Genomic DNA, 23,174 nt, shown 5'->3' with positions numbered 1-23,174 from the left:
ACACAATATGAATTCACCTTTTTAGATGATACAGAGCATTATAATAGCAACGAGGATTAAAACCCGATTTGCAATACTGTTTACACGGAGTTTGCAGATTGTTTTTTGTAACTGTATGGATTTAGTCCAATGAACAAATAAGAAAGGAGAAGCAGGACTAGTGGTGATCTGCTCTAGTCCTCAACTCCTCATTTGTACCAGATCTGTCAATTCCCCATTCTTCCAAATGTTTATCGACCTCTTCCCTGAACAGCTCCTATGATCTAGTCTCTACAATTCTCTGGACACAAGAATTCCAGAGATTCTCTGACAGAAGACGTGTCTATGCAACACAGTTTTAAATGATCACATCCACCCCTCCCCACCTCCCAATCATCTTGTAATCCCAGTATATCTCATTTCCCAAAGATGAGCGGATTGGTAGGATACTTACTTGTGGTGTGTGGATGTGGATAATTACCTGTGGTATGTGGATGAATTTGGGGGAACTGATGAGATGGAGAATAAAATGGGATTACTCCTGGATTTGGGTAAATGGATGCCTGATGTTTGCTGCAAACATGGTGGCTGAAGTGTCTGTTTCCATGACGTATGACTCTTTGACTCTGCTTGCAATATCCGCCTATACGTGTTCGTTCTTGTATTGATATTTCAGTATGTGGGCACGTGGCCAAGTGGTTAAGGCATTCGACTAGCGACCTGAAGGTCATGAGTTCAAGCCTCAGCCGAGGCAGCGTGTTGTGTCCTTGAGCAAGGCACTTAACCACGCAGTGCTCTGCGACGACACTGGTGCCAAGCTGTATGGGTCCTAATGCCCTTCCCTTGGACAACATCGATGTCGTGGAGAGGGGAGACTTGCAGCATGGGCAACTGCTAGACTTCCATACAACCTTGCCCAGGCCTGCGCCCTGGAGAGTGAAGACTTCCCAGGTGCAGATCCATGGTCTCGCAAGACTAACAGATGCCTTAATTAATTTCAGTACAATTTTTTGCCAGAGCCACACCTGCAACCATGAGACGCTGTTTGTTTGATAGTTAAATGCAGCATGCCCTCAGTAGTGCCCATGCAACTATGTAAACATTTCCTTGACACCACCTCTCCAACCATGTGACACTCACTCAGCAATGACTCCTGTATTGCATGGCAGTGCACTGAAATGTGAATGAATTACAGCGTCATATTTCTGGAATGCATCTGAATACATGAACTTTCAATGATGACCTGAACACTTTGGTTCTCCTCATCATTAATTCCAAGATAGGTTATAACTAGCTCTGTGATTCTCCAGTATTGAGAACCTTGAACCAGTAGTCAGTTAATGATTCGGTCAGTTTATTCAATGACAACCTAAGCAGAATAAGTTCAGAGGAGGAAAATCTGGTAGAGATGCTACAGGTACAGGTCAGGCTGGAGTGCAGAGAGTTGATGTGGTCACCATGTTACCAGTAGGAATTAATAACATGAGAGAGTATATGCTGAGGAAATTATTTAGGCTATTGCCTGGGCTGAAGATTGAATTAGAGAGATTCTATGGACGATGTTGTATTTTTTGGAACAAACAAAACTGAAGGGAAGTTTGGTTAATGTGTATAAAATTAAATGACTGAACAGCAAAGGTAATTTCCACTGACAAAGAGGACAAGAACTGGTAGGCATAGGTTTGAGATCATTGCTGCAAGGTTTTTGAGGCCATTTAAGGGCTTTGTTTCACCCAAACTGTGGAGGGGTCCAGAGAACATTGCCTGAAAGCATATGGAGCAGAAACCCTCAACCATTAAAAACTGTATCTGGATGAGTTCAGAAAAACTGAGACCCATCAAGGCCATGGTTACAGAGCTGATAAGTGGGATTAGGTTCTCTTGTATCAGCATGTACACAATTAACTTGATGTCACCCTCGTTGCTGTAATTTTCTATGGTTCTGTATGCTGATTCACAATTCATTCCTTAGCTGTGCCATGTTGGCCATTCACAGACATAGGAGGACTACAGAAGACTTTTATGCTGTCAATTATAGGGATGGGGAGAGCCATTCACATGGGCTTCTACTGTCTTCCTGTGTGCAGTCTTGAGGGGCATCTGCAAAAGAACAGCCTGCTAATATTCCCATGTCAGGGTTCCTGTTGCTGTGAAGAGGTAATGTAAGATACTCAGGTTATTAAAGCACATACATAGTCCATTAAGACCTTGATACACTATGAATTGTGGAGATAGTTGGGGAGTATGAGGAAGAATACATTAAGGAATTACAACTAATGAATTGACATCAAGTGTTAAGGATATAGGAAGAGGAAGAAATACAAAGGATGGAGCTATGAGCTCAGAACAAATTAAGGAATATACACCAGCATAGTATGACTAAACTAATGAGGGTTAATTAACAAAGAGAACCTTGATGTAAAATTTCAGCATTTAATATTGAAACTGATTACTTCCCCAGTGCAGTCAGATTAATGTTGACCTGTGTTTTTTGACCTTCACCTACAGGAACGGATGGAGCAAGAGATTCCAGAACCTGAGAATGCTGAACAGATCCCACCGACTCCTCGGAGGCGGGGTCCGAAACCAGTGGAAAAGCCCGAGCCCGAGCCCGAGCCCGAGCCCGAGCCCGAGCCCGAACCCGAGCCTGAGCCGGAGCCGGAGCCCGAGCCTGAGCTCGAGCCGGAGCCCGAGCCACAGGAAGACCAAGTCTATGATAATCCTGATTCTTATGAGGTAATGAACTCTATGTGTCAGCTAAAATGAAGTACTGAGCAATGCATTGGAGAGCTTCAGGTGTCTTCTTCAAATAAAGCTTCTTCAGGAGAATGCTTCTTTGTGCACATTCTACACAAAACTTACTATCACTGAAGAAATTAAATTCTAAGCTGCACTAACTGGAGCTAACTTGCATTAATTAACTGGTGGGAACTTGTCCCTTTAGAACAGAGATGAGGAATAATTTCTTTAGCCAGAGGATGGTGAATCTGTGGAATCCATTGGTATATTTAAAGTGGAGATTAATAGGTTCTTAATTAGTAAGGGAGTCAAAGGTTATGGGGAGAAGGCAGGAGAATACAGTTGAGAGGGATAATAAGTAATAATAATACGTTTATGGGTGGCACAGTAGTGTAGTGTTAGCACAACGCTTTACAGTACAGCCCTCCTGGGTTCAATTCCCATCACTGCCTGTAAGGACCGCGTTGGTTTCCTCCCACATTCTAAAGAAATACCGGTTGGTAGGTTAATTGGTCATTGTAAATTGTCCTGTGATTAAGCTAGGCTTAAATCAGGGGATTGCTGGGTGAGCTTGTCTGGAAGTGGTGGAAGGGCCTATTCTATGCTGTATCTCAATAAAATTTAAAAAAAATAAAATAAATCTTCCATGATGAAATGGTGGAGCAGATTCGATTGGCCAAATGGCCTAATTTTGCTCCTAGGTCTTATGGTCCTGTGTCTAAATAATCATATATAACCATATAACAATTACAGCACGGAAACAGAACATCTCGGCCCTTCTAGTCCATGCCAAACACTTACTCTCACCTTGTCCCACCGACCTGCACTCAGCCCATAACCCTCCATTCCTTTCCTGTCGATATACCTATCCAATTTTTCTTTAAATGATAATATCGAACCTGCCTCTACCACTTCTACTGGAAGCTCGTTCCACACAGCTACCACTCTCTGAGTAAAGAAGTTCCCCCTCATTTTAGCCCTAAACTTTTGCCCTTTAACTCTAAGCTCATGTCCTCTTGTTTGGATCTCCCCTACTCTCAATGGAAAAAGCCTATCCACATCAACTCTATCTATCCCCCTCATAATTTTAAATATCTCTATCAAGTCCCCCTCAACCTTCTACGCTCCAAACAATAAAGACCTAACTTGTTCAACCTTTCTCTGTAACTCAGGTGCTGAAACCCAGGTAACATTCTAGTAAATCTTCTCTGTACTCTCTCTATTTTGTTGACATCTTTCCTATAATTCGGTGAACAGAACTGTCCACAATACTCCAAATTTGGCCTTACCAATGCCTTGTACAATTTTAACATTACATCCCAACTCCTATACTCAATGCTCTGATTTATAAAGGCCAGCATTCCAAAAGCTTTCTTCACCACCCTATCCACATGAGATTCCACCTTCAGGGAACTATGCACCATTATTCCTAGATCCCTCTGTTCTACTGCATTCTTCAATGCCCTACAATTTACCATGTATGTCCTATTTTGATTAGTCCTACCAAGATGTAGCACCTCACACTTATCAGCATTTTCAGCCCACTCTTCTAACTGGCTTAAGTCGCTCTGCAAGCTTTGAAAACCTGCTTCATTATCCACAACGCCACCTATCTTAGTATCATCTGCATACTTACTAATCCGGACCTCTTCAGAAGCTGGTAGAATTATCAGCTCTAACTATGAAAATCGAACATTATACCCACTCTGTTGCAGTACTGATGGAATTCAGCTCTGGCGGTTCTTCAGGCCAGAGGTTAAACTAAGACTCCATCAGCTGTGCTAGATGGACAAATAGAGAAGAGGAATTTTATTGTGACATTTACAAAAGTAGTACATTCTATTTGCACTTAATAGTCAATTAGGTATCTTTGAGGTGTATTCATCATGTTTCTAGTTAAGGCCTTGATATTGATATTGGTTTATTATTGACATATTTTCCAAGATACCGTGAAAAACTAGTCTTGCATATTGTTTATATAGATCAAATTAACACATGGTGCATTGAGCTAGAATAAGGTAAAACAATAACAATGCAGAATAATGTGTGAAAACATTTATTAAAGAGAAAATATATTTTGATCAATATTTTAGTGATTTGTTTCAGGGATAAATATTGATCAAAGTGGTTGCCGAGGCTCTGGCAGAGTATGGCACATCATGATGATGACCCAAGTATTACACCATCTTGGAATTCCTGCCCAAAATGGTGAAGTGATAATTTCTTCTGTGTGCAGCTTAGTATCGATTAACTATTTTCTCTGGGTGGGAGCAGGGCTTATCATAGCTCAATGTCCAAATTCGGAATAAATTTATTATCAAAGTACACATACGTTACCATATACTACATTGAGATTCATTTTCTTGCAGTCATTTACAGGAATGAAAAGGAATATCACAGAATTTACAAAACAAAACATAAACTGACAAACAACCAATATGCCAAAGAAGACAAATTGTTAGATTAAAAAATAATACTGAGAATATGTTTTGTAAGGAGTCCTTGAAAGTTAGTATGATCAGTTTAGAATAGCAGTGATTGAAGCTACCCATGCCAGTTCAGGACCCTGATGGTTATTGGGTAATGAAGGTATAAATGGTCCTGAACCAGGCGGTGTGTAAGGCTTCTGTAGTTCCTGCTTAATTTGTAGTAGAGCGAAATGGACCTGACCAGGAGGTGGGGGGTGGGGGGTGGGGGGTGGTTCTTCATGATGCTTTCTTGTGGCAGTGTTCCATATAAAAGTACTCAGTGATGGAAGGTTCTGGCTCTGATAAACAGAGCTGCATCCACCACTTTCTGTAGCCTTTCCATTCCTGGGCAATGGCGTTTCCATACCAGGCCATGGATACAATCCGTTAGGTTTGTCTATAGAGGTCTGTCAAAGTTCTTAGCTCATACTGATAGAACTCACAAAATGTGTTATTCAGCAGAGGTCAGCCTGTGAGTTATTGCCCACTGGAGAGCCACTTGTAGCCCTTACCACCAGTATCTCTGACTGCAATGTTTAAACATTGAGACCAACTGACTGCATTGTTTAAACCTGCCTGCCCTCTGCTTTTTTTTTGTTACAGGAATCAGCAATGGATGACTATGAAAATATTCCTGAATTTGCTTGCCACGCAGTTCCCAACAAGGATTTGGAAGATCAAGGAGACTATGAACAGTTGTCACCAGTCTCTGAAATGAAAACAGAAACACCCAGTTCTGGTGAAATGATCCCTATAGCATTTTAAATGGGCCTATTTATTTTGAGTGATAATGTGCTACTTAGTTGGTTTTAAAAATGATGTTGCTGATGGACACTGGGAACACTGGAGACCATTCAATTCTATAGATTATAATAACTGGTTCAGGTGAGAGATGGGAATGATTCGGGATATTTTTGGAAGGCAGGGGGTTTCAAGTAATGGTGGTTCAGTTGCGAAGATGTGAGTAAATATCTGGTGATTGGCTTGTGTTTCGGAGGGCTTTGCTACAACATTTCAGTCAGCTGGTTAAACAGCTAGGTAAGATGGTTGGACCACAGTAGGAGATTAAATAAGTGAGAAATAGAATGAATGATGTTGGGGAAAAAGTTGGAGTTGGAGATTTGGGGAGATTATTGAGGGGAAGATGGATTGAGGGCTATCAGAGAGAAGGTGAGGATGGGAACATGGATAGAAGATGTAGTTGTGAATTTGGGGAGCAGGTATATATAGAAATCCAGGGCAAAGTTGATGTGGGGAAAAGGTAGAAAGGAAGATAGTTTGGTAAGAAGACAGATAGAAGGGGTCAAAACGGACAAAAAGAGTTCTTGCTACTCAGTCTCTTCCTAAAAATCCTTGCTTTATGATTTGTCCATAGGTGCTGAGAATGTTTACGACATTGCCGATTCTGGTGTGACTGCAGTAGCTTTGTATGATTATCAAGGAGGTAGGTCAACAATGAAAATTAAATGGAGTTGTTAGACAACAAATTTGAACATTTTGCTTCTCTCAGGAATAATTCCCTGACAAAGAGTGAGAGCGGTAATCTGTTCCCTTTGGACTGATAATTACCACTTGACACCTGGCTGCTTATAGGAGAACGTTGAATCAGCTTCCTTCAACCGAATCCACCACGTTATCTCACACTACTCCATGGCCCTGCCTTTTCTCCACATTGCTGAATTCAAGAATCTAGCACTTAAATCAAGCGCATTTCATTTGATCCCCAAATCCAAAGCTTTGTGGGGCAAACATTCGAGATTCCCATTTTTATGTAGAAATCAGTTTTCTGACTTCATTTTTAAAAAGTTAAAGCCAAATGACTAATTATGCTTATCATTGTAGGAAGGGCTGCTACCACTCCACAACTATGTGGGTGAAACAATAAGATTCATGGGATCTGAGTGTCCTGATACATGATCTGTAAAAGGCTACAATCCAGTTACTGCAAGTAATTAGGAAAGCTAATAAATTGCTATTGTTTACTGCTGGAGGATTAAATGCAAAAGTAGGAAAGTACTGCTTCAGCTAGATAAGACGCTGATAAGACTACCTCTGGAATACTTTGCGAGGTGTTGTTCTTAATTAAGAAAGGAAGCATTTTAGGTTTAGATTTACTAAATAAATGGCATGAGTGAGTTGTGTTTTTAACTGGGGTTGTATCCAATGAGGTTTAAAAGAGTGAGAGCAGATTTAGTTGAAATACTTAAGATCCTGAGAAATCTTGACGATATTGATTTGGGGAGGATGTTTCCTCTGTGGGAATATCTAAAACTAAGGGTCATTGTTTAAAAAAACAAGTGGTCATTCGGTTAAGACAGAAATGAGACTTTTTTTTCTCTGACTTTAATGAGTCTGGAACTCCTTCTCAAAAAACAGTGGAGACAGTCTTTGAATAATTTTAAGGCAGAGGTTGGATGGATTATTCATCAACAATGGAGTGGAAACAGGGGTTCCCAACCTGGGGTTCGCGGACCCCTTGCTTAATGGAATTGGTCCATGGCATAAAAAAGGTTGGGAACCTCTGGAGTGAAAGATTATCGTATAAAGACAGCACATCCAGCCTGTGCTGCCATTTTATATCATTACTGAACTGATGACAACCTGACCTTGTTATTCCCGTGTGAAAGATAGTATGGGTTTAATTGGCTAAATCTGAACTGCCTGCATTCCAATTTATCATTCCGAACACCTCAAATTCTATTAATTTTCAGTCTTACAAATTAAGAGTATAGAAAACAAGATTTTGCAACCCACCTTCCTTTTCAGGAAGACTCAGTCATCCCCAACAAGTACTGTTCAACTAAAAATCTGTTCCTCTTATTCGTAATGCAATCCTTTTGCACGACCAATATTTCATTACTCTTCTGATTAGATTTAGTGATTTGAATGCATAAATACCTATATCCCTCTGTTTCTTCTCACTTTCTAGCTTTTAGTACATGAGAAAATATTTCAGTTTCAACATTTTTAAAAAAATTCTAAGTATAGCCTCACAATCTGAATTAAATTTACCTTGGTGTTTCTTGTCAGTTAATATGCCTGTGGTTCCTTGTGATTTAAATATATAACTAACTATCTTATCAATGTCCATGATAAATATGGTGAAAGACTGAGTCCATGATACAGAATCAGAATCAGGTTTAATATCACTGGCGTATCTTGTGAAATTTGTTGTTTTGAAATACATAATAATAAAAACTATAAATTACAATACGAAATATACATAAAAAGAAATTTACGTTACATAAGTAGTGCAAAAAGAGAAGGGAAAAAAAAGAAAAAAATTAGTGAGGTAGTATCCATTCATAACTCTGAGGGCAGAGGGGAAGAAGTTGTTTCTGAAATGTTGAATGTGAGAAAAGGGCATGTCCTGGGTGAAGTGCGTCCTTAATAATGGATGTCGCCTTTTTGACCATTAAGCACAAATAGGATGTGTTGCTATTGTAAATGCCACCATATAGATTCTGAGTCTTGATGAAGAGTCTGAGCCTGAAACGTCAACTGTACTCTTTTCCATAGATGCTGCCTGGACTGCTGAGTTATGTGTGTTGCTTGGATTTCCAGAGTGGGAATAATGCTTGACTTTCATCCACCTCTGCTCATCACTTGACTGAACACTGCTGACTGCAGAATTTCATTCCTTCACAGTTGTTCATCCACAACATAGTTCCTATGTCTCCATTACACTTCTAGTCAATGTTCTTTCTGTTAAGCAGTTCCACAAAATCAAGGATGACTAACTTCCATTCAATTTTGTGGGTTCCAAGGACAATGTGGAAATTGAGGACAACAAGGACAGATGGAACGGGAGATGTCTGATGGGGCAGGCAGATAGTTTATCAGGTGATATGTTCCTCTGGCCACTCTTGTAGGGTTTCTCTTTGCTCCGTTTGAATATCCTTGAGGTTTTCAATACCATTCTTTGTCACTTTGAGTAGTCAAGGACCTCAGGTTCCCAGGAGTCAATACAGAACTTGTACTTCTTCAAAGCAGGTTTGAACAGAATCTTTGAATCTTTCTCTCTATCTACCTAGTAATCTCTTTTCTGTCTGTTTCTGGAGCCTGGTGTCAGGCATGTAAGTGACATTGCCTGTCCAACAGGGCTAATTGAAAATTAGCTGTTGCAATTACCTGTTGATATACATCTAGTCCTATTGCAGCACTCCACCTTAGACCTTGCTTTTGGGGACCCCTTCAAAAGCGGACCTCTTCAGAAGCTGGTAGAATTATCAGCTCTAACCATGAAAATTGAGCATCATACCCACTCTGTTGCAGTACTGATGCATTTCAGCTCTGGCGGTTCTTCAGGCCAGATGTTAACCTAAGACTCCATCAGCTCTGCTAGGTGGACAAATAGAGAAGAGGAATTTTATTGTGACATTTACAAAAACAGTACATTCTATTTGCACTTACTTATCCCTGAAACAAATCACTAAAAGATCTAAAGCATGAACATGTTACTGTCTGTAGGATCTTACCGTGTGTGGTTCCCTACATTACAAGAGAGACTACATTTTAAAAGTGCTACATTGGTTTGGAGGTTCTTTTGTGATGTGATGTGGTATCATATTTAAGTATAAACTTTTAAAATAATTAAGAAGAAAATTGTTACCCAAAGCAGAAACAGTTGGTACTGAGAGCCCTGCTAATCACCCCAACCAATCCAACCCCCCAAAAAAGAATCTAGCTATTTGCAACTTTCTTATTGATCACTTTCTCTTTTTTAATGTTCCAGAAGGTGACGATGAAATCTCCTTTGATCCTGATGACATCATCACAAACATTGAGATGATTGACGAGGGCTGGTGGCAGGGTCAATGCCGTGGGAAAGTTGGCCTCTTTCCAGCCAATTATGTGCAACTGTCAAAGTGAACGTTGACCAGCTCGATAGGATGCAAAAAGTCAATGATCTCTTTGCCTCCACAGATGTTACTTGACCGAAGTTCCTCCAGCAGTTTCTTGTGTCTCCAACAGGAATTTAGATTACTCATTTTCTATTAATGTCAAACCATTGGTGTCTGAAGCAATTTGTTTTCATAACTATTTAGTGTCTGCCAAGCATACTTCCTTTCCTCCTACTGAAATCTGAATATTTTCATTGCGTGAACTGAAGCAGTTGCCATACTAACAAGGCAATTATTTCATTGGAAGTGTCTATTCAGCTGAATAGTCTATACTAGTACTGACCCAGTCACCAGTCCTTCATAGTCTAATACCATTTCCTCAGATTTTTATTTAATTTTCTCCTTCACAAACTATGATCCTACAGCTAACGGAGTTATGTCCTCAAATTCTTATATTTATCATAGAACAATGGACTCCTATATGGTTCAATCACCAGAATCTTAAGTTGGTGGGTACTGAAATGCATTTAACTAGGCATCTTGTGTCCTTTACTATGAGAACTGCTCCCTCCCATGGTTATCTTTCTCAATAGAAGACCATAAGACATACGAGCAGAATTAGGCCACTCAGCCCCATAGACCTACCTTCTCGCGATATCCTTTGATGCCCTAACTGATCAGGAAATGATCAACTTGCGCCTTAAATACATGCATGGACTTGGCCACCACCGCAGTCAGTGGCAAAGCACTCCACAGATCGATTACTCTTTGGCTAAAAGAATTCCTCCTTATCTCTGTTCTAAAGGGCCACCCCTCAATTTTGAAGCTGTGCCCTCTAGTTCTGGATTCCCCCACCATAGGAAACATCCACTCCACATCCACCCTATCCAGTCCTTTCAACATTCGGTATGTTTCAATGAAATCCCATCCACCCCCACCCCCCGCATTCTTCTAAAGTCTAGTGAGTACAGGCCCAAAGATGCCAAATGCTCCTCTTATGTTAACACCTTCATTCCCAGAATCATCCTTGTGAATCTCCTCTGGACTCTCTCCAATGATAACACATCCTTTCTTAGATATGGGACCCAAAACTGTTGATAATACTCTAAGTGTGGCCTGACTAGTTTCTTATAAAGGCTCGCATTACCTCCTTGCTTTTACATTCTATTTCCATTGAAATAAATGCCAACTTTGCATTTGCCGCCTTTACTACAGACTCAACCTGTGAATTAGCCTTCTGGAAGTCTTGCACAAGGACTCCTAAGTCCTCCTGCACCACTGATGTTTGAACCTTCTCCCCATTTAGGAAATAGTCATACATTTCTCAACTCTGTATTCCATCTGCCACTTTTCTGTCCATTCTTCCAACTTGTCTAAACCCTGCTGCAATAGCATTGCTTCCTCAGCACAACCTACCCTCCACCTATCTTCGTATCATCCACAAACTTTGCCACAAAGCCATCAATTCCATTATCTAAATCATTGACAAATAATGTGAAAAGCATCGTTCTTCATACTGACCCCTGAGGAACACCGCTAGTCACTGGCAGTGAACCAGAAAAGGCCCCATTTTATTCCCACTCGCTGCCTCCTGCCTGTCAGCCAATCCAGTATCTTTTCTATAACGCCATGGGATTTTATCTTGTTAAGCAGCCTCATGTGTGGCACCTTATCAAACGCCTTCTGAAAATCCAACTAAATGACATCCACCGCCTCTCCTTTGTCCACCCTGTTTGTTACTTCCTCGAAGAACTCCAACAGATTTATCAGGCAACATTTCCCTTTACAGCAACCATGCCGAACCATGAGGAAAAATGTTCCTCATTCAAATGCCTGGAGGCTATACCTAATGATAAATTTATTTTGCATCTGTCGCCACCTTTGTGAACCCATCATCTCTGAAGCGAGATGGTATCAACTGTCACATTGAACCTGGGCATTCCTCAGCATGAATTGGAATTGGATTGTGACAGTGAGCCTCAGATCTTCAACCAGGGACCAATCATGACAATAACAACTGCACTCATGGATAGTCCTCATCTAGTGTTACTGAATTATTATATCTAACCTAACTCACGAGGAACATTTGCACTTTGCTGTCATCATCAACTTTGTTAGCTAAACTTAGCTGTCAGCTTCAAAGTCTGTATTATTCCAATTAAAAAAATGTCAATGTTTTCAAGTTTTGTTTCATACCTTGTTTTTTTTTCATGCCAGACTGTACGCTATTGATTCAAATAGGTCCAAATCCTTTCCATTTTATGATCTTATAGAGCCCCTGCGCATTCCACTATATCATGGACTCTACTCACCCAACAGTTATTCATAAAATAGCAGTAACACCAAAAAAAACACGGTGCTCCATGGAAATATCAACAAAAATATTTGATACTAAACCACATAAACAGGTATGAAGGCAGCAGCGCATTCGAAGGGATTTCAAACAGGGGTTTTGGACAAGATTTCCTGAGTTTAGACTTCCATGGGGTAATTAAATTGAGAGCACTTAAGAATTCAGGATTGAAGGAGTTAGCTATCTTGCGGAGGGAGGGGTGGATTCCTGGAGACCATTTAAAAAGGTGAGAATTCAAACCAATTGCTATCTTCTTCCACAGCCAATCCAGACTACATTTCAACTTCTACTCATCTATATAACAAGGGAAAACAGCGATCATTTACATTTTGATAGGAGGAATATAAAACCTGAATTTTGTTTTAAATAATCAGAATCAGGTTAATTTCACTGACATATGAAATAAAAGTAGTTGTTTTGCAGCAGCAGTACAGTGCAATAATAATAATAAAGGCATCCGTTAGTCTTGCGAGACCATGGATTTGCGCCTGGAAAGTCTTCACTCTCCAGGGCGCAGGCCTGGGCAAGGTTGAATGGAAGACCAGCAGTTGCCCATGCTGCAAGTCTTCCCTCTCCACGACACCAATGTTGTCCAAGGGAAGGGCATTAGGACCCATACAGCTTAGCACCAGTGTCGTCGCAGAGCAATGTGTGATTAAGTGCCTTGCTCAAGGACACAACACGTTGCCTCGGCTGGGGCTCAAACTCATGACCTTCAGGTCACTAGTCCAATGCCTTAACCACTTGGCCACCATAAGTTACAAAATAAATAGTGCACAGCTGAATAATAAGGTAGTATTCATGGGGGGGTTCATGTGCCGTTCTGAAATCTGATGACAGATGTCAAGAGGGTGTTGAGTGTGGGCCTTCAGATTCCCTGTACCTCCTCCCCATTGCTAGTTCTGCAAACAGGAAGTGCCCTGGATAGTGATGATGCTGCCTTTTTGAGGCACCACCTTTTGACAAAGTGCTCAATGGCAGAGAGGATTGTGACCATGATGGAAGTGGCTGAACAAAGAAGACAGCGGTAAGAGGCTAAGGATTTCCAGCGAGAAGACATTTTATTTCTCGGAGTAGGAGAGAGGCCAGACTGCGCAGGCGCGTGATGTCAGCCAGTTGAGCGCGAACAGTTTAAAAAGAAAACCGCCATATCCAGCGGGCAGTGTCGGAGCGGGCTGCGGAGTGAGAGGGTGCAGAGTGAAAGGGCTTTGGCTCAACGGGCTTTGGCGGAGACGGGAAGAGGCTTCCTGCGACCGTTGAGTCTCATAGTAATGGAGTAAGTTACAGTTTTTTGGTATTTGGTACAAACAGTAGCATTAGAGTTATGCATCTAGGATTAGTGTTGTGCTTGGAGTGCCAGATGTGGGGATCCTGGGAGACTCCCAGCCTCCCCAAGGATTACATCTGCACCAGGTGCACTGAGATGAGGCTTCTGAAGGACCGTGTTAAGGTGCTGGAGGTGGAAATAGATGACCTTCGGCTAATTAAGGAAAGTGAGGAGGTGATAGATACTACCTATAGAGAGGTAGTGGATAGCACCCCTGTGACAGTCCCCCTCAGAAATCGATATATTGTTTTGGATTCTGTTGAAGAGGCAGACCTGACAGAGGAGGACCACAGTGAACGAGACTCTGGCATTCTGCCCAGCGCCGAAATCAAGAGAGCAAGAAGAAATGTGGTAGTTATAGGAGACTCCATCGTAAGGGGGACGGACAAGAGATTCTGCGAGCCGGACAAGGATACCCGGATGGTGTGTTGCCTCCCTGCTGCCAAGGTACGGGATGTCTCAGATCAAGTCCAGAGTATTCTGAGGAGAGAGGGCGAGCAGCCGGAAGTCTTGGTACATGTTGGTACCAATGACATAGACAGAAAAAGAGAGGAGGTCCTGAAGAAAGGTTACTGGGAGCTAGGAAGAAAATTGAAAAGCCGGACCTCCAGAGTAATAATATCAGGATTGCTGCCTGAGCTGCACGCTAATGATGGTAAGAATAGCAAAATTAAGCGGATGAATGTGTGGCTAAGTAACTGGTGCAGGGGGCAGGGTTTCAAATTCTTGAATCATTGGGATCTATTTTGGGGAAGGTATGACTTGTACAAAAAAGATGGATTACACCTGAACTCAAAAGGTACTAATATCCTAGCGGGATTGTTTAATATAGCTGTTAGGGAGGGTTTAAACTAAGTTGGCAAGGGGAAGGAAACCAAGGTGTTAGGATCAAGGAAGAGGAAAATAGAAATAAGTCAAAAATACTGTGCAGCAAAGATGGTAAGAAGGACAGGCCAGTGAATATACAGGATAATTTGCTGTAAAACAGATATATAGCACAAGTGGCAATAGGTACCGATCTAAATGTACTGTACTTAAATGCACGCAGCATTAGAAATAAAGTGGATGACCTTGCTGCACAGCTGCAGGTTAAAAGGTATGACATTGTGGCCATCACCGAGTCATGGCTAAATGTTGGATGTGATTGGGAGCTGAATATCCAAGGATACACAGTGTACAGGAAGGATAGGAAGGTAGGTAAAGGGGGTGGCGTGGCCCTGATGGTAAGTAACGATATCAAATCAATAGAAAGAAGGGACATAGGATCAGAAGAGGTATAATCCTTATGGGTAGAATTAAGAAATGGCAAGGGTAAAAAGACACTAATAGCAGTTATATACAGGCCTCCAAACAGCAGTCGGGATGTGGACTAAAAGTTGCAGCTGGAAATAGAAAAAGCGTGTCAGAAAGACAATGTCAAGATAATTATGGGGGATTTTAATATGAAAGTGGATTGGGAAAGTCAGGAAGGTAATGGATCTCAGGAGAGGGAGTTTGTAGAATGCCTACAGGATGGCTTTTTGGAGCAGCTTGTCCAGAAGCCCACCAGGGGACCAGCTGTTTTGGATTGGGTGCTGTGTAACGAACCTGAGGCGATTAGGGAGCTGGAGGTAAAGGAACCTCTTGGAAGTAGTGATCATAATATGACTGAGTTCAGTTTCAAATTTGAAAGGGAGAAGCTGGTATCAGGTGTATCGATATTTCAGTGGAACAGGGGAAATTACAGTGGTATGAGGGAGGAACTGGCCCAAGTCAGTTGGAAAAGTAAACTAAATGGAGGGATGGCAGAGCAGAATTGGATGAAATTCCTACAAGAAATAAGGAAAATGCAGGAAAAATACATTCCAAGAAAAAAGAAAATCATGAATGGAAAAATGGCACAAATGTGGCTAACGAGAGAGGTTAAGGCAAAAATAAAAGCAAAAGAAACGGCGTACAAGGAAGCAAAAATTAGTGGGAAAAATGAGGACTGGAAGACCTTTAAAAACTTACGGAAAGAAACTAAGAAAGTCATTAGGAAAGAAAAGATGAATTATGAAAGGAAGTTGGCGATTAACATAAAAAAGGGTACCAAGAGTTTTTTTAAATATATGAAGAGTAAAAGAGTGACAAGGGTAGATAGGGGACTGATTGAAAATGATGCTGGAGTAATTATAATGGATAACAAAGAGATGGTGGAGGAACTGAATGAGTATTTTGCATCAGTCTTCACAGTGGAAGACATGAGCAATATACCTGATAGCCAGAGGTATCAGGGAATAGAATTAGGTACAGTCAAGATAACTAGAGAGAAAGTGCTTGGTAAGCTACATGGACTAAGAATAGGTAAGTCTCCCGGCCCGGATGAGGTGCACCCAAGGTTTCTGAAGGAGGTGGCTTTGGAGATTGTGGAAGCATTGGAAATGATCTTCCAGGAATCAATAGACTCTGGCATGGTTCCGGAGGACTAGAAGGTCGCAAATGTAGTTCCGCTATTTAAGAAAGGAAGGAGGCAGCAAAAAGAAAATTACAGACCTATTAGTCTGGCATCGGTGGTTGGAAAGATATTGGAGTCAATCCTCAAGGACGAGGTTATGAAATACCTCGAGGTGCATGACAAGATAGGCCAAAGCCAGCATGGTTTCATGAAGGGAAGATCCTGCCTTACCAACTTATTGGAATTTTTTGAGGTAATCTCGAATAAGATTGACAAGGGAGAGGCTGTGGATGTGTGTATTTGGATTTTCAAAAGGCCTTTGATAAGGTGCCGTATATGAGGCTGCTTAATAAGATGAGAGCCCATGGAATTATAGGAAAGATATTGAAATGGGTGGAGCATTGGCTGATAGGCAGAAAGCAAAGGGTGGGAATAAAGGGATCCTATTCTGATTGGTTGCTGGTTACTAGTGGTGTTCCGCAGGGGTCGGCGTTGGGGCCACTTCTTTTTACGATGTATATCGATGATTTGGATTATGGATTAAAAGGTTTTGTGGCCAAGTTTGCGGATGACACCAAGATAGGTGGAGGAGCAGGAAATGTTGAAGAAACGGAAAGGTTGCAGAGAGACTTGGTCAGTTTAGGAGAGTGGGCAAAGAAATGGCAGATGAGATACAATGTTGACAAATGTACGGTTGTACATTTCGAATGGAGAAATAATTGGGCAGATTATTATTTAGATGGGGAGAAAATTCAAAAATCGGAAGTGCAAAGGGACTTGGGGGTCCTCGTGCAGGGTACCCTAAAGGTTAACCACCAAGTTGGATTGACGGTAAGGAAAGCGAATGCTATGTTGGCATTCATTTCAAGAGGAATAGTGTATAAGAGTAAGGAGGTGTTGATGAGGCTCTATGGGGCATTAGTGAGACCTCATTTGGAATACTGTGTGCAGTTTTGGGCCCCCTATCTTAGAAAGGATATACTGATGTTGGGGAGAGTTCAGAGAAGATTTACGAGGATGATTCCTGGAATGCAGGGGCTAACATATGAGGAGCGTCTGTTGGCTCTTGGATTACATTCATTAGAGTATAGAAGAATGAGAGGGGATCTCATAGAAACGTTTCGAATGTTGAAAGGATTGGACAGAGTAGATGTGGAAAGGTTGTTTCCCTTGGTGGATGAGTCCAGGACAAGAGGCCATAGTCTTAGAATTAGAGGGTACCCAGTTAAAACAGAGATGAGGAGAAATTTTTTTAGCCAGAGGGTCGTGGATTTGTGGAATTCATTGCCACATATGGCTGTAGAGGCCCGATCATTGAGGGTGTTTAAGGAGGAGATTGACAGGTATCTAATTAGTCAGGGTACCAAGGGATATGGGGAGAAAGCCAGAAATTGGAACTAGATGGGTGAATAGTTTAGCTCATGGGGGAGCTGCGGAGCAGACTCGATGGGCTGAATGGCCTACTTCTGCTCCTTTGTCTTGTCTTGTGAAGTGAGACAAGTGTTCCAGGGATATGTGCGTGGTGTTCTGCATAGGAACGTTCTAATGAGACAGGGAAAGGATGGCAGGGTACAGGAACCGTGGTGTACAAAGGCTGTCGAAAATCTAGTGAAGAAGTAAAGAAAAGCTTACAAAATGTTCAAAAAACTAGGTTACGATAGAGATCTAGAAGATTATAAGGCTAGCAGGAAGGAGCTTAAGAATGAAATCAGGAGAGCCGGAAAGGGTAATGAGAAGGTCTTGGCAGACAGGATTAAGGAAAACCCCAGGGCATTCTACAGGTATGTGAAGAGCAAAAGGATAATCTGTGAGAGAACAGGACCAATCAATTGTGACAGTGGAAAATTGCGTATGGAACCAGAGGAGATAGCAGAGATACTTACTGAAAACTTTGCTGCAGTATTCACTATGGAAAAGGATCTTGGCAATTATAGGGATGACTTACAGTGGACTGAAAAGCTTGAGCATATAGACATTAAGAAAGAGGATGTGCTGGAGCTTTAGGAAAGCATCAAGCTGAATAAGTCTCCAGGACTGGATGGGATGTACCCCAGGCTATTGTGGTAGGCAAGGGAGGAGATGGCTGAGCCTCTGGCAATTATCTTTGCATCATCAATGGAGATGGGGGGTTCTGGAGGATTGGGGGGTTGCAGATGTTATTCCCTTATTCAAGAAAGGGGTAGAGATAGCCCAGGAAATTATAGACCAGTGAGTCTTACTTCAGTGGTTGGTAAGTTGATGGAAAAGATCCTGAGAGGCAGGGTTTATGAACATTTGGAGAGGTATAATATGGTTAGGAATAGTCAGCATGGCTTTGTGAAAGGCAGGTCGTGCCTTACAAGCCTGGTTGAATTTTTGAGGATGTGACTAAACACATTGATGAAGGTGGAGCCGAAGATGTAGTGTATATGGATTTCAGCAAGGCACTTGATAAGGTACCACATGCAAGGCTTATTGAGAAAGTAAGGAGACATGGGATCCTATGGGACCTTGCTTTGTGGATCGAGAATTAGCTTACTCACAGAGGGCAGAGTGGTTGTAGATGGGTCATATTCTGCATGGAGGTCAGTCACCAGTGGTGTGCCTCGGGGATCTGTTCTGGGACCCCTTCTCTTTGTGATTTTATGAATGACCTGGATGAGGAAGTGGAGAGATGGGTTAGTAAATTTGCTGATGACACAAAGGTTGGAGGTGTTATGAATAGTGTGGAGGGCTGTCAGATGTTACAGCAGGACATCAATAGGATGCAAAACTGGGCTGAGAAGTGGCAGATGGAGTTCAATGCAGATAAGTGTGAGGTGGTTCATTTTGGTAGGTCAAATACGATAGCAGAATATAGTTTTACTGATAAGGCTCTTGGCAGTGTGGAGGATCAGAGGGATTTTGGGTTCCGAGTCCATAGGATGCTCAAAACTGCTACGGAGGTTGACTGTGTGGTTAGGAATGCATACAGTGCATTGACCTTCATCAGCTGTGGGATTGAGTTTAAGAGCTGAGAGGTAATGTTGCAGCTATATAGGACCCTGGTCAGACCCCACTTGGAGTACTCTACTCAGTTCTGGTTGCCTCACTACAGGAAGGATGTGTAAACTATCGTCGTCATGGCTATCCCTTGAGGTCGAGGATGATGGTCTACATTCTGAAGAAGTGGCCCACAGAGCGAAGACACCTTTGCGTGTATTTATTTAACGTGTACTTGATGTTGCACTCCAAGAAGCACATGATACTTCACAAATCAACCAACTGATTCCAATGGCATAGAAACCACGACAATTGGAGCTGATGGATTTGTTGCAGCCTTCATCCGCCTTCACAGCCGTTGACTTTTAGGTAACTTCATCTGCCTGTTGCACCGTTGAGGTCTTGGTTGGATTGTTCTTTGTCAGGGACCTCACCCTTGACCTTACCGCCATGGGTGACCCTAACAGGAGCATAGCTCCAGACGGCATTGCTCTCGGGATCACGGAGAAGTGTGGAAACTATAGAAAGGGTGCAAAGGAGTTTTACAAGGATGTTGCTTGGATTGAGAAGCATGCCTTGTGAGAATAGGTTGAGAGAACGCAGAGTTTTCTCCTTGGAGCGGCAGAGGATGAGATGTGACCCAATAGAGGTGTATTAGATGATGAGAGGCACTGACGGGACAGGTTGCACCTGAACTGAAAGGGGACTAGCATCCTTGTGGGAAGGTTTGCTAGTGCTGCTCCGGGGGGTTTAAACTAGATTTGCAGGGGGAGGGGAACCAGAGTGTTAGAGCAGATAGTGAGGTGGAGGAGGATAAAGGTCATGCGAGAACTGCAAGTACAGTGCATGGAGTAAAGCCAGATCCAACATATAAAGAGGCTTTGATGAAAGAGAAACAGAATTAACGGTGTAAAGGTAGTAAGGTAGAAGGGCTAAAGTGCATGTACTTCAATGCAAAAAGCATCAGGAACAAAGGTGATGAACTGAGAGCTTAGATACATACATGGAATTATGATGTAGTGGCCATTACAGAGAATTGGCTGGCACCAGGGCAGGAATGGATTCTCAATATTCCTGGATTTCAATGCTTTAAAAGGGATAGAGAGGGAAGAAAAGGGAGGAGGGGTGGTGTTACTGGTCAGGGATACTATTACAGCTACAGAAAGGATGGGTAATGTAGCAGGATCCTCTTTTGAGTCAGTATGGGTGGAAGTCAGGAACAGGAAGGGAGCAGTTACTCTATTAGGGGTATTCTATAGGCCCCCTGGTAGCAGCAGAGATACCAAGGAGCAGATTGGGAGGCAGATTTGGAAAGGTGCAAAAATAACAGGGTTGTTATCATGGGTGACTTTAACTTCCCTAATATAGATTGGCACCTGATTCATTCTCATGGTTTAGACAGGGCAGAGTTTGTTAAGTGTGTCCAGGATGGATTCCTGTCACAGTATGTTGACAGGCTGACTGGGGGAATGCCATACTACATCTAGTATTAGGTAACGAACCGGGTCAGGTCACAGATCTCTCAGTGGGTGAGTATCTGGGGAACAGTGACCACCGCTCCCTGGCCTTTAACATTATCATGGAAAAGGATAGGATCAGAGAGGACAGGAAATTTTTTATTTGGGGAAGGGCAAATTATGAGGCTGTAAGACTAGAACTTACGGGTGTGAATTGGGTTGAAGTTTTTGCAGGGAAATGTGCTATGGACATGTGGTCGATGTTTAGGGATCTCTTGCAGGATGTTAGGGTTAAATTTGTCCGGGTGAGGAAGATAAAGAATGGTAGGGTGAAGGAACCATGGGTGACAAGTGAGGTGGAGAATGTAGTCAGGTGGAAGAAGGCAGCATACATGAGGTTTAGGAAGTAAGGATCAGATGGATCTATTGAGGAATATAGGGTAGCAAGAAAGGAGCTTAATAAGAGGCTGAGGAAAGCAAGAAGGAGGCATGAGAAGGCCTTGGCGAGTAGGGTAAAGGAAAACTCCAAGGCATGCTTCAATTATGTGAAGAACAAAAGGATGACAGGAGTGAAGATAGGACCAATTAGAAATAAAGGTGGGAAGATGTGCCTGGAGGCTGTGGAAGTGAGCAAGGTCCTCAGTAAATACTTCTCTTCAGTATTCACCAATGAGAGAGAACTTGATGATGGTGAGGACAACATTAGTGAGGTTGATGTTCTAGAGCATGTTGATATTAAGGGAGAGGAGATGTTGGAGTTGTTAAAATATATTAGGACGGATAGCTCCCCAGGGCCTGACAGAATATTCCCCAGGCTGCTCCACAAGGCGAGGGAAGAGATTGCTGAGCCTCTGTCTAGGATATTTATGTCCTTGTTGTCCACGGGAATGGTACCGGAGGATTGGAGGGAGGCAAATGTTGTCCCGTTGTTCAAAAAGGATAGTAGGGATAGTCCGAGTAATTATTGACCAGTGAGCCTTACGTCTGTGGTGGGAAAGCTGTTGGAAAAGATTCTTAGAGACAGGATCTGTAGGCATTTAGAAAATCATGGTCTGATCAGGGACAGTCAGCATGGCTTTGTGAAGGGTAGATCGTGTCTAACAAGCCTGATAGAGTTCTTTGAGGAGGTGACCAGGCATATAGATGAGGATAGTGCAGTGGATGTGATCTACATGGATTTTAGTAAGGCATTTGACAAGGTTCCATACGGTAGGCTTATTCAGAAAGTCAGAAGGCATGGGATCCACGGAAGTTTGGCCAGGTGGATTGAGAATTGGCTTGCCTACAAAAAGCAGAGGGAATACATTCAGATTGGAGGGTTGTGACTAGTGGTGTCCCACAACGATGGGTTCTGAGACCTCTACTTTTTGTGATTTTTATTGACGACCTGGATGTGGGGGTAGAAGGGTGGGTTGGCAAGTTTACAGACAACACAAAAGTTGGTGGTGTTGTGGATAGTGTAGAAAATTGTCGCAGATTGCAGAGAGACATTGGTAAGATGCAGAAGTGGGCTGAGAAGTGGCAGATGGAGTTCAACCTGGAGAAGTGTGAGGTGGCACACTTTGGAAGGACAAACTCCAAGGCTGAGTACAAAGTATATGGCAGGATACTCGGAAGTGTAGAGCAGAGGGATCTGGGGGTACATGTCCAAAGATCCCTGAAAATTGCCTCACAGGTAGATAGGGTTGTTAAGAAAGCTTATGGAGTGTTAGCTTCCATAAGTCGAGGGATAGAGTTTAAAAATCGCAGGATAATGATGCAGCTCTATAAAACTCTGGTAAGGCCACACTTGGAGTATACTTTATACTCTATTGTTGCCAAACAATTGATAGTAGAACGTACAATCCTCACAGCGATATTTGATTCTGTGCTTCCCATTCCCTGGATTACAAATTGATAGTAAACATTAAAATTTTAAATTATAAATCATAAATAGAAAATAAAAAAATGTAAAGTAAGGTAGTGCAAAGAAACCAAGAGGCAGGTCCGGATATTTCGACGGCACAGCCCAGATCCAGGTCAGGATCCGTTCAGTAGTCTTATCACAGTTGGAAAGAAGCTGTTCCCAAATCTGGCTGTACAAGTTTTCAAGCTCCTAAGTCTTCTCCCAGAGGGAAGAGGGACGAAAAGATGTGTTGGCTGGGTGGGTCATGTCCTTGATTATCCTGGCAGCACTGCTCCGACAATGTGCAGTATAAAGTGAGTCCAAAATTGGTTTGTGTGATGTGCTGCGCCATGTTCACGATCTTCTGCAGCTTCTTCCGGTCTCGGACAGGACAACTTCCATACCAGTACTGTGTCCAGTTCCGGTGGCCTCACTATAGGAAGGATGTGGAAGCATTGGAAAGGGTACAGATGAGATTTACCAGGATGCTGCCTGGTTTAGAGGGTATGGATTATGATCAGAGATTAAGGGAGCTAGGGCTTTACTCTTTGGAGAGAAGGAGGATGAGAGGAGACATGATAGAGGTATACAAGATAGTAAGAGGAATAGATAGAGTGGATAGCCAGTGCCTCTTCCCCAGGGCACCACTGCTCAATACAAGAGGACATGGCTTTAAGGTAAGGGGTGAGAAGTTCAAGGGGGATATTAGAGGAAGGTTTTTTACTCAGAGAGTGGTTGGTGCGTG

General features: G+C 42.4%; 1 protein-coding gene across 3 annotated transcripts in view; it reads left to right on the top strand.

Moving 5' to 3' along the window:
- Positions 1-10,936, top strand: part of LOC140186630 (src substrate cortactin-like) — a 78,547-nt gene extending 67,611 nt beyond the window's left edge. For all 3 annotated transcript variants that reach the window (XM_072241010.1, XM_072241008.1, XM_072241009.1), the window contains 4 exons: positions 2,488-2,715; positions 5,790-5,925; positions 6,562-6,630; positions 9,922-10,936. In XM_072241010.1, coding sequence (XP_072097111.1) covers positions 2,488-2,715; positions 5,790-5,925; positions 6,562-6,630; positions 9,922-10,058 — 570 coding nt within the window. In that variant the 3' untranslated portion in view covers positions 10,059-10,936. The remainder of the gene's footprint in view (positions 1-2,487; positions 2,716-5,789; positions 5,926-6,561; positions 6,631-9,921) is intronic.
- The last annotated feature ends 12,238 nt before the right edge of the window (positions 10,937-23,174 follow it).

This window comes from Mobula birostris, chromosome 23, assembly GCF_030028105.1.
Source record: "Mobula birostris isolate sMobBir1 chromosome 23, sMobBir1.hap1, whole genome shotgun sequence".
Taxonomy (NCBI): Eukaryota; Metazoa; Chordata; class Chondrichthyes; order Myliobatiformes; family Myliobatidae; genus Mobula; species Mobula birostris.
The sequence above is the reverse complement of the archived record's forward strand: the minus strand, read 5'-3'. Positions and strand labels throughout refer to the sequence as shown.